General features: G+C 33.1%; 2 protein-coding genes across 6 annotated transcripts; both read left to right on the top strand.

Moving 5' to 3' along the window:
• Positions 1 to 1,739: 1,739 nt before the first annotated feature.
• LOC125418998 (disease resistance protein LAZ5-like) lies at positions 1,740 to 7,677 on the top strand. Of its 5 annotated transcripts, XM_060817808.1 has the most exons (8): positions 1,740 to 1,862; positions 1,951 to 2,446; positions 2,866 to 3,890; positions 4,040 to 4,351; positions 4,438 to 5,247; positions 5,341 to 6,006; positions 6,039 to 6,250; positions 6,473 to 7,677. In XM_060817808.1, the coding sequence occupies exons 3-7, from the start codon at positions 3,603 to 3,605 to the stop codon at positions 6,042 to 6,044; spliced, it is 2,082 nt and encodes a 693-aa protein (XP_060673791.1). In that variant the 5' UTR covers positions 1,740 to 1,862; positions 1,951 to 2,446; positions 2,866 to 3,602; the 3' UTR covers positions 6,045 to 6,250; positions 6,473 to 7,677. The 5 variants fall into 5 exon arrangements, with proteins under 5 accessions (XP_060673791.1, XP_060673790.1, XP_060673788.1 ...); XM_060817807.1 differs by having other exon boundaries at positions 5,341 to 6,250; positions 6,477 to 7,675; XM_060817805.1 differs by having other exon boundaries at positions 5,341 to 6,250; positions 6,473 to 7,675.
• Positions 1,965 to 3,583, top strand: LOC132804081 (disease resistance protein Roq1-like). The gene is made up of 2 exons (XM_060817988.1): positions 1,965 to 2,446; positions 2,866 to 3,583. The coding sequence occupies exons 1-2, from the start codon at positions 1,965 to 1,967 to the stop codon at positions 3,581 to 3,583; spliced, it is 1,200 nt and encodes a 399-aa protein (XP_060673971.1).
• Positions 7,678 to 10,903: the final 3,226 nt, after the last annotated feature.

Below are 10,903 nucleotides of genomic sequence, written 5' to 3'. Positions count from 1 at the left end.
AATATACTTTGTTTACAACATGCAATTCATAATATTTTCATTATATTAATTTATAAACTACATTTACAAATTATAAGGTAATTTCTTAAGGAAAAGTTTATTTTCTTTTGCTTGAACTTATTTGTTATGAAAAGTATTTTGTTAGAATTTTCATGTATATATTTTGGTGAATTTTGTTTATAATTTGGCGAGTGTTTTTACTTTCAGGCTATCAAGAATCTGTGTTTGAGCTATACACCACAGACACGAAAACACTTACTTCCCTGGAAAACTTCTCTCTACGCCTTGTGTCTTTTTTTTTTTTTTTTTTTTTCCTCCCTTAATCATGGCATTAGAATGCCCTGTTTTTGTGATTTCAGTATGAATTTCTCTAACCAATACAAGCCTTAATTTTACATACATTTGAAGAACAAATTAGATAAAATAAACAATAGATTTCTATGAATATGTTTCTGAGTTTTTATGACCCATTTTATGGGTAAATATCTTTACATCCAGTTGAACATTCTTAACTAAACTCTATGAATATAATATAATATGTGTACTTTTTCTTTTCTTTTTTTGTTGGGGGGGTGGGGGGGCGTGCAAATAATATAATATGTGTATTGTAAAGTCTTTATAATCTTTTACTAATGGTCTCAATAAGCAGCACTGAAATCTTTTACATCTTACCTGTGATGCATGTTTTATATAACCTGCTTAAGAATTTAATTTATGATATATATTGAGGTCCACTGGACCGTCAAATACTTATTTATGCTTGACTTTTTTTTATTTTTTTGGCAATAATATATGCTCGACTTAAAACATATTATCTGCTCTTTAAGCTAATCTGGCTGATAAGACAAGCTATATGGTTTCTTTGTTTTTGTGTGACAATGTGTAACATGTTACACTATGTTTATGCAGAGTTTTATATTACTTAATTAATTAGTAGTTACTGAGCCAATTGTTCCTGGTTTGTAATTAATTAATGATTTGTAATAGATTTTATATATAAAAAAAATACGAGTGTAATATTCTTTAATTATCATCATTTCAAAAAGCGTAAATAAATTAGTAGAGTCCTAAACTTTATGCTGACTGTTTTTCGGGATGAAAGACTCGTTGACGCAGTTGTGATTTGTGAGTGTAGCATTTTTTTGCACAAAAGCCAAACCAAAGAAAGTACGTGTAAATTTGCAGGAAACAACCAACAAATTTCTCGGTTTTACGTGTTAACATGGAAAGCCGTGCAACAAGAAACAAAAAGATGCCGTAACCCTCCAAACGCCTCAAATTGATAACCCCATGGTAGATTAAGTACAATCTAACATCAAAATGACTTAATTAACTAAAGTTTAAAAAAATCTTATGAAATGATTAGGTGAGAGGAAAGTAAAACTGAATCAAAAAAAAAAAAAAATCAGGGGATTAAATGAGTCACCCAGACTTTTTTTTTTTTTTCATTTTTTTTTTAATAAAATATGAAACAATAAGTTCATTAAAGAAACGAAATATATAATTAATTTTGTTAACTAGAAAATATTGTAAAAAATACTTTAATGGATTTGCTTTTCGAGGCCTCCCGTTTCCGGGAAATTATTTGGAAGCACACGATGAAGGATTCTCGCAACGGTGGGCTCCTCTTCTGTCTATTGTAATCACAACCGCGTGACCGAGTCAACACGCGCGTAAAGTAGTTGGTCTACAAAGCTTAATTTCCAACTTTTTTTTTTTTTTTTTTTTCAATTAACCAAGGAGAAGAGTGTTTAATAGATTATATTTTTCTTTGAACAAAGTATTACAGTGCTATCTTATTTTGATCATCTTTCTTTACCTTCTTCACTGAGGAGAGAGTTTCTTGTCTGAAATTTCTGACCGTATGTTATATATTCAAAAGCTAACTAAATAGGAAAACTTTAATTTAATTTTCACCGATTAATTAGTCTTTTACTGGTGGATTTGCAGGTTATGTTGTGAACATGGCTTCTACTTCTTTTTCTTCGGCAAACCGCCTTTGCAAACAATTCGACGTGTTTCTGAATTTCAGAGGTGAGGACACCCGTGGATTTACTAACAACCTTTGTGATGCAAAGGTTATCTTTACTTTCATGGATGATTATGAAATTGAGCGAGGCGATGAAATTTCTCCGGCACTTCGCAAAGCTATCGAGGAATCCAAGATTTCGGTAGTCGTTTTTTCAGAAAACTATGATGCTTCCTCCACATGGTGTTTGAATGAACTGGTGCATATACTTGAATGCAAGAAAAACAATGGGCAGACTGTTATGCCAGTCTTTTATGGCATAGATCCATCGGTTGTACAAAAGCAGAATGGGAGTTATGGAATTGCATTTAATAAACTTGAAGAACGTTTCAGAGACAGAATAGAGAAGGTGCACCAATGGAGGGCTGCTTTAACAGAAGTTTCTAATCTACGTGGGTGGGATTCAAAGAATTACTGGTAATTTATTACTAACGGTTATTAATATATTTCTAAATTTACTTAATATATCGGCAGCTAGCACTTTGGATACTGTTTGAAGAGCTCATATTTTGCTTATGTCTAAGTGTTTCATTATTTTACCTGCAGGAAAAAAAAAAAAAAGGAAACAAAAGTTATTTTTTGGTAGAATTTTTAAATGATTGACAAAGGATCGATAAATTGATAAATTCCATTTTGATAAAATAATGATATAATAATAACAATGAAAATTAATCAGTGACTAAATTAATAACTCTACTTTCATTTTTAAACGGGCCGGTAACAACCAAAACAAACATACAATAGTGTTAAAATTGCTTCAATGTCCTTTTATTTTAGTTTTGTCTTTTTATATACTATTTGTCGAACATTATTTGTTTATTTATTTATTTTTGTAGGCCTGAGTGTAAGTTAGTTCAAAAAGTTGTTGAAGATATTTTAAAAGAATTGCCTAAATATCGATCATCATTTGAGCATTCAAAGAAGTTGCTTTTTGGAATTGAAAAAAATATTAAGGAAGTTGAATCACGATTATCCATTGGCCCAAAAGATGTTCGCATTATAGGTATTTGGGGAATGGGGGGAATCGGTAAAACCACCCTTGCTACCATTGTATTTGAAAGACTATCTGATGAGTTCGAAGGTTGCTGCTTTCTTCCGAATGTCAGAGAACAACAGGCAAGACATGGATTAGATCATTTGAGAAGGAAACTTCTATCTAATTTACTAGATGATGAAGATATTTTAAGGATGGATACCCTAGTTGGAGCATCATCTTTTATTCTTCACAGGCTTCGACGTAAAAAGGTGCTCATTGTTCTAGATGATGTGGATAGTTCTATCCTATTAGATGCTTTAGTTCGAGAAAATCACCAACTTGCTCCTGGAAGCAGAATCATTGTTACATCTAGAAATAGACAAGTGCTTAAGGGAGTATCCGATGATATTTACAAGGTTCAGAGGTTAAATTCCTTTGAATCTTTTCACCTCTTCTGTTTGCATGCTTTTAAGTCTGATCCTCCGGCAATTGATGATCAAAAAATGATATCAGAAGTGATAAAAAGGGAAAAGATTTTCAAACCCAGATATTCAAGATGTGTTGAGAATCAGTTATGAGCAACTAGATGATAAAGGGATGAAGGATACATTTCTAGACATTGCTTGCATCTTTGATTCATCTTTTGCTAGAGATTATGCAGAAAGCATATTAGTTGATAATCCTTATGTGAAAATAGATATTACTGGTCTACTTGATAAGTCTTTAATTGAAAATAGTGAAGTTCTTAAGGACAATGAGCTATTGATGAATGATTTGATACGTCAAATGGGTCGGCAAATTGCTCGTGATGAAGATGAACAACCTGGTAATCGTTGCAGGTTGTGTGATGCCAAGGATGCTTGCTACGTACTGGAAAATAAAACGGTAAGTAGAAATGCATTATTAATTCTTCTTATCGAAAAAACATGAAACGCAACCATTTTCACCAAACATATTGGGTGTCTGTACCACGTTCTTAACAAATTTCCATTTGTATCCTTTTCTATAATATTATTGTTCGTTTTAAAATGCAGGGCACTGCTGCAATTGAAGTTATATCATTCAACATGTCTGAAATCACACAAAATGTAAGAGTGTGCCATTCAGCCTTCTCAAATATGTGCAACCTACGAATTCTCAAAGTTTATTGTGACAATATTGGTGGCTATGGGTTTAAGGTGTCCATTCCTAATGGTCTTGATTCTTATCTTTCTAATAAGCTAAGATATTTTCGGTGGGATTTATATCCTTCGAAATCATTGCCATCAAAATTTAATCCAGAGAATCTTGTTGAACTTGCACTTCGTGGCAGCCATCTTGAAAACCTTTGGAATTATAAAGTTCAGGTATGCTTAATTTAATTATATTGTATTAGATGATAAGTACATGCATACAAAGTAAATGTAATCCCTTTTCTCCCTCCTTTATACAGTCTCTCCCAATGTTAAGAAGGATTGATCTGAGTTATTCCAAGTTTCTCACTCAACTACCAGATTTGTCACGGAGTCCGAATCTGGAAAGATTAAATCTTGAAGGCTGTACAAGCTTGGTTGAGGTTCTTTCACCAATTCAAAATCTTGACAAGCTTGCTTATCTAAATTTGAATGGTTGCACCAAACTTAAAAATTTGAAAGATACATCAAGGAGCACAGGTTACTTGGATTTTATTCTGCATGGAGGCATTAAAAATCTTTTGAAAAACATTTGTCAGCCGAGTCTCACATTTCAGGCCCACATTCCTCAAAAGTTCCAAGTGAATTTAACATGTTTAATTTTGAGTGGGACAGCAATAGAAGAAGCGGACCCATCAATTGGGTATCTCCCAGGTCTTGTTCAATTAGATATGAGTTATTGCACCAGACTTAAAAGTCTTCCAACCAGCATTTGTAATTTGAAATCTCTTGAGATGTTAAGCCTCGCCTTCTGTTCAAAACTTGAAAAATTGCCTCCCCTTCCATCTACTCTGCTCCACTTGGGGCTATACTGTTGTGAAAGCTTGAAATCTTTATCAGAGCTTCCATCATTATGCTTTAGTCTGTCTGCAAATTACTGCAAGACACTGGAGAAAATATCGACTTGGAGGGCTCCACTATTACACAATATGAAAATCATTAACTTTAATTTTTTCTGTGGACATATTGACTTTTATGGTTGTGAAAAATTGGATCAGAATACACGCAACAGCATACTCGTCGATCGTGCCGTACTTAAAATTCTGTTCCGTATGAAGTTTGGGATGACTGTATGTCCATTTACCTTCCTTTTCTGTTTAACAGGATATGAGATGTTTATAATTTTTCCGCAAGTTGATTAATTTCTCATATTCATGATGCAGGGCCCAAATTCTCATGATTTTCGATATCCAGGAGATGAAATTCCAAAGTGGTTTAACTATCAAACTTGTGGGACTTCAATCAAAATTATGCTTTGCCCAAATTGGAATAATGCCAACTTCTTGGGTTTGGCTTTCTGCATTGTTCTTGATCAAAATAAAACTGACCCTAATATATCTCTTTGTATCGATTGCAAACTCAATTTCAGAACCATGGATGATGATCATCTGCATGAATATCATGATTCTAGGGCTCTTCTGGAGAGGAAGGTTAGTTCAGATCACCTGCTCATGTGGTACGTTGCAAAACTCGCTTTGCAAAGATCAGAAAAAATGGTTGGACTAAATTGGCCATCTACTTGTAGAACTGAGGCTTCTTTCCATGTCTTGCCTTGCTACTATGATTGCAGAGCATTGAGATATGTCAAAAACTTGGGAAGTGAGTATGGCCAGATTAAGAAGTTTGGTATTCGGTTTGTATATATGGCAGATACAGAGAGGTTTGATGCAGAAACTAAAAGTGGAAATATAAGACACTATGATGAATATTGTGAATCAAGTGGAAGTGAAGCTAAAAGAAAAAATAAGAGCTACTTTGATGAATATTGTGGCTTTCATGGTGAAGAAGATGTTGAATGGCATCCTACCGTTAAATCTAAGAGACTGAAGGTTATCCTACCATTAAATCTAAGAGACTGAAGGTTTAAGTATGTCACTGTTTGCAAGTTGCAGAACAATTGGATGCTCACAAACCAAAGAATACAACAATTCCACGATGCAGCTAAGAGAGATGCTTTAGCGATGGAATATGATCATGAAACCAGTTAATCTAAAGTTGTTAGCTCTGATGAATGAGGAAGAAAATCCCAATGCTAATTCAAAGACAACGAAGCATATTCTGTGATTGCTTTAGGTAAACCAGTTTAAAATGATTTATTTTCTTTGCAACTTAATTTGTAGAAGTTAAAAAACTCTGTTTACAACGTGCACACATGTTACACGCAGAGGGGGGAAAAAAATAAAAAAAAGAATGTAATTGTTACAATAAGTATTTTAATGGATTTTTCATGCATATATTATATTGTTCATTTTGTTTAACCACAATCTGGCATGTCAATTTTTCTTTTCTGGCTAGGAAGGTACTGTGTGACCTATGCAGACAATCCTTAGCTTCAGATGAATGGTCTTGTATCTTGGAAAGGTTCTCTGTTCCTCTTCCGAAGAATCATCTGTCAGTCGCACAAAAGACCTTTTCTTTGTAAAATATGGTGGGGGACACTTTATATCTTGACTCATTTCACTTTGACTGGTTTTTTTAATGGTTGTGAAAGCATGGAATGTTTTTGGTTTTTGAAGCAAATGGATTCTAATATTTGGTAAGCAAGTTTTGTGGCTTCATTTTCAAGTTTTTCTTATGTGCCAAATAAAAAGTTAAAGTATTTTTTTTCCATAGCAATAGCGAGGTGCGGTGCTTATGGTCATTTCTGGGGAAGTTAAGCTGTATTTGTTCTACAACTTTTGTTACTAATAGTACCAAATAAGCAGAAGTAGGAAAAACTATAATCTTATCTGTGATTCATGTCTATATATTACCTGATTTAGTAATAGATTGCTATGTTGCATTTTATTAGTAATGGGCTCCAACAAAGCTTTTGTTGTAGTTGGTTGATATGGGTCTCTCATCTGGAAGCTATGTCGCTGTCTTTAATTATTATTATGTATGAATCCACCAAGTGTTTTTCTATATATAGTTTTTACAGGTTTTAACTAATGCTTGACAGAGATTCAAATCTAAAGCATGACACTGAATATGGAGTGAGTGGCCCTATCCTATAGGCTTTTAAACTTCCCTTAATCTTTCAGATTGTGGGATTTTGTTATTCCTTGTTTTCCTTCTTGTTTCTTTTATATCTAGAAGTTCTCAGTTTCCCAAGGAAAGAATGCGTTAGATAACAGGCCCCTTAATAAACGCCAAGTTCATTATTACAAGATCTTCAAAAAGGCCTCAGATTCTTCAAAATTTGCCTGGGAAACATGCTATAACGATGAGGACATTTAAGCAACAATCTCCAGCCTCAGCATATTCAACATTTCATTAGCTTTCCTTTTTTACCAATTAAACAGAAATCATCCCAAGAGAAAGGTCTTGAGACAAAAATGCAGATCATCAACACCCTGAAAAATCATATCTATGATCTAGTTTGAATCTTGATCAGTAAGTTAATATGATTTGAATTGTTTGACTTCGATCATAACTTTTAATTCAGTTTCTCTAGTCCATTACTTGATCTGTTTTGGAGTATCCGGCTGTTGGAAAATCAGAGAACGAAACTAAGAAAAACTAACTAACACAAACAGCAACAAGATTTATTGAGGTTCGGCCAAGATTTATTGATAAACTGCTGTTTACAGATTGAAACTACAATAATGAATCCACACAGATGCACATTCTTGAACCCAATTCCCAGTTACACCTCTTTTCTTCTTATTCTTCACTTTGTTCACTCATAACTCTCACCAAGAACCACAAAACCCAACAATAAAGAACACTCAGAAGAAAAGCTCAATTTTTAGGAATTTTCCCACTGTCTGCAACTTCCAGAAATTGGTTTTTTCCACCCTTAGCTTTTTGGTGAAGAAGATAACTATTTATAATGAATGCTTCTTCAAAACGATGTAGTTCAACTTAACTACTGCACCAATGACATTAGAACACGTAGCCATTCTGTTAGTTATTAAAATAAGAGTAAAATAACCATTTTTCCACTCTTTATTTCCAGATTAATGAAGTGCACCGTTTTGACCATTAGAAGCTTCAAACCGGATTCTGCACCAGACCTCAGTAGCATATCACAGCAGCACAGCAGCATTACAAATAGAGTTTGAGGATTAAACTTCACACCGGCCATATATTGAGAAGAGCTACAGAAAATTATCCCTTGTGCAAGCTATTATCCCTTGTGTTAGCTAGCTTACATAGCTTGGCCCATTTCTGAAGAGCTTAATTTTTTATTTTTTTTTTTTAAGGTAATAATAAATTTTAATATGCATCAAAAACTAGTTGTCTGACTAATATTCTGTTTGACTCCTAATGGACCTAAACTTAACAATACTTGAAATCTCAGGAGAATGATGAGGTAAGACGAAAGTTGAGTTTTATGCTACTTTTTCTTCTCTGCCTTAAGGAGAACTGAGTTAGTCTATAATCAACTTCCTTTCTACTTCTTGAGGGCACATACTCTGCCTCGATCAATCTCCCCGTAAGAAACAGAGATCTTACTGACTATTTTAACATATACAGATTTTGTTAATCTTAGCTTCAGGTCCATTTTAACAACGCCTAGCCAGAACATGAGTTTTTTCTATTTTGTACTTTTGGGCAAGTATATTCACATGTTCTAGCAGGGTTTAAAAAATAGTTATATACACTATACGCACTATATATGTTGACGTACTTCACTTTAACTGGTTCTGTAAATGATTGTGAAAGCAAGGAATGTTTTTGGTTTTTGAGGAAAATGGATTGTAAAATTTGTAAGTTATTCTTATGTGTAAAAAAAAAGTTTTTAAGTATTTCCTCCATAGCAATGGTAATGGTGCAGTTCTCAAGCTTAAAAAATTGAGCTGTATTCGTTCCACGACTTTTTGTTCCTAATGGTACAAAATAAGCAGCACTGAAAATTTTTTTAACTAAAATCTTATCTGTGTTTCATGTTTATACATAACCTGATTCAGTACTGGTTTACTTTGTTTCCTTAGTAGTCTGGGCTCCAACAAAGCTTTAGTTATAGTTAATTTATATGGATATCTGTGATTCTCTCTTGTGTTAGCTAGCTTACATGTAGAGTTGGTCCATTTCCTAAGAGCTTATTTTATTTGTTTATTTTTTTTAACATCAAAATTTGGTCCATAGATATGGCCCTTGGGAAATGGTCAGAGTATCTTCATCAACTTCCTTAATTTTCTACTTCTTGAGGGCACTCCGTGTTAGTATATGATACTCTGCCTCTATCTCCCAAAAAGAACAAAGATCTAATTGACCATTTTTCTCTCTTTTTTTTTTTTTTTGTTTTTTTGTTTTTTTTTTTTTTGGTTGGAAAGTTTGTCTTCACCCCTTAAATAGAGAGAGATGAGGAGAAAAAAAAAAAAAAAAAAAAAAAAAAAAAAAGAAAAAAAAGGAAACCAAAGGAAACAGAGGATGCTATTACTATCCAACACCCAAAATGGATAATCCCATGGTAGATAAAACGTGCTAACAAGAAAATTATTAATCACATATTAATGAACATTCATAGTTATTACAGATTCATACAATAAAACGTGCTTGAAACTAAATACTTGATATTCAAAATAAATAATATGTAATTTAGAAACTTCTAGGAAATTATTAAGTGCTGGATTCCTCATGAAGCTGACCGTAGGTTCTAGAATATACTAGCTTATGCTAGCTAGTTGAGTTATGTTAACCATTAAGTAAATTGTGTGGCTGTAAATTAGGTTCTTTTAGAGTAGTAAAAATAAGCCGAAAGGCCTATAAACTGAGTTAGCAAAGCTTAACTATTTAAAGCATTTCTCCTCAATCTATTTCCAACACCTCTTGATCTCTTTCTTCCTTTCATAGAAATCTAGCCTTTACTAAAATTGGTCTCCTTCAATAAATCATAAAATAACCAACTCTCCATCTTCATCCAAGCACCTTCCGCAATAACCCAACACTTGAAACTACTAAATATTACGTAACAAATAATTAATTAATTACAATGTACGGTGGTTTTTGTAAACGATTACCAGCATGACCTTGATGCATTAGAAAATGGTTTCAAACTTTGGAGACCTTCATATATTACTTATCAGCAGTGGGAAAATAAATATTTAACCAAAAAATAAATGGGAAAATGAATAACAAAAGTTTTTTTTTTTTTTTATCATAATTACAATGATTTTCTAATATAAAAGTAAGGAAAGCATGGCTTGAATCCTACTAGAGGTGTGTATATGGATGTGAAGAACATACAATTGGGTCAACCTCATTCACAGTAAAAGAAATAATGTAGACGACAGACAACTACAATTGTACATCACCAAAGGGAGGGTAACTTGTAGTACAAGAAAATAATTTTTTTCCAAAAACCTGACAAGTGTAAAAGGAAAAATAGAGTTTCAAAACATTAATTCGCTCATGGAATACCGGAAAAGCCAATATGGATGGTGTTTATAGAATTTCTTTTTTTTTTTTTTTTTTTTTTTTTTTTTGGCTTTAAGCTAAAAGTTGCAATAAAGAATTTTTTTTAGCCCCAAAAAAAAAAAAAAAAAAAAACAAAAGCAATGAACGAAGGAAATGAGGTTAGACAGCAGAATCGTACATATTTATACGTGGACATATTTTCATACTACCTCTGAAAGTCTCCTCCGAAATTCCCATCATAAAATTATAATTAAGATCCTCCTTTTTTTTTTTTTTTGCTGAATAAAAACAAAAATGAAACCTTTCTCTAGCTATCTCTGTCTGCCCCTCCCGTTCTTGCCGTGGACAATGAACGAGGAGGACATTTCACAAACTAAGTAC

This window comes from Ziziphus jujuba, chromosome 6 (genome assembly GCF_031755915.1).
Source record: "Ziziphus jujuba cultivar Dongzao chromosome 6, ASM3175591v1".
NCBI classification, from domain to species: Eukaryota; Viridiplantae; Streptophyta; class Magnoliopsida; order Rosales; family Rhamnaceae; genus Ziziphus; species Ziziphus jujuba.
Note: the sequence above shows the minus strand (reverse complement) of the source record. Positions and strands in the feature narration are given on the sequence as shown.

Coding starts and splice junctions, on each gene's coding strand:
- LOC125418998 (XM_060817807.1), top strand. CDS start 3,603: ATGAAGGATACATTTCTAGACATTGCTTGCATCTTTGATTCATCTTTT. Junction 3,891..4,039: donor ACGTACTGGAAAATAAAACG/GTAAGTAGAAAT, acceptor TTTAAAATGCAG/GGCACTGCTGCAATTGAAGT. Junction 5,248..5,340: donor GTATGAAGTTTGGGATGACT/GTATGTCCATTT, acceptor TTCATGATGCAG/GGCCCAAATTCTCATGATTT.
- LOC132804081 (XM_060817988.1), top strand. CDS start 1,965: ATGGCTTCTACTTCTTTTTCTTCGGCAAACCGCCTTTGCAAACAATTC. Junction 2,447..2,865: donor TGGGATTCAAAGAATTACTG/GTAATTTATTAC, acceptor TTATTTTTGTAG/GCCTGAGTGTAAGTTAGTTC.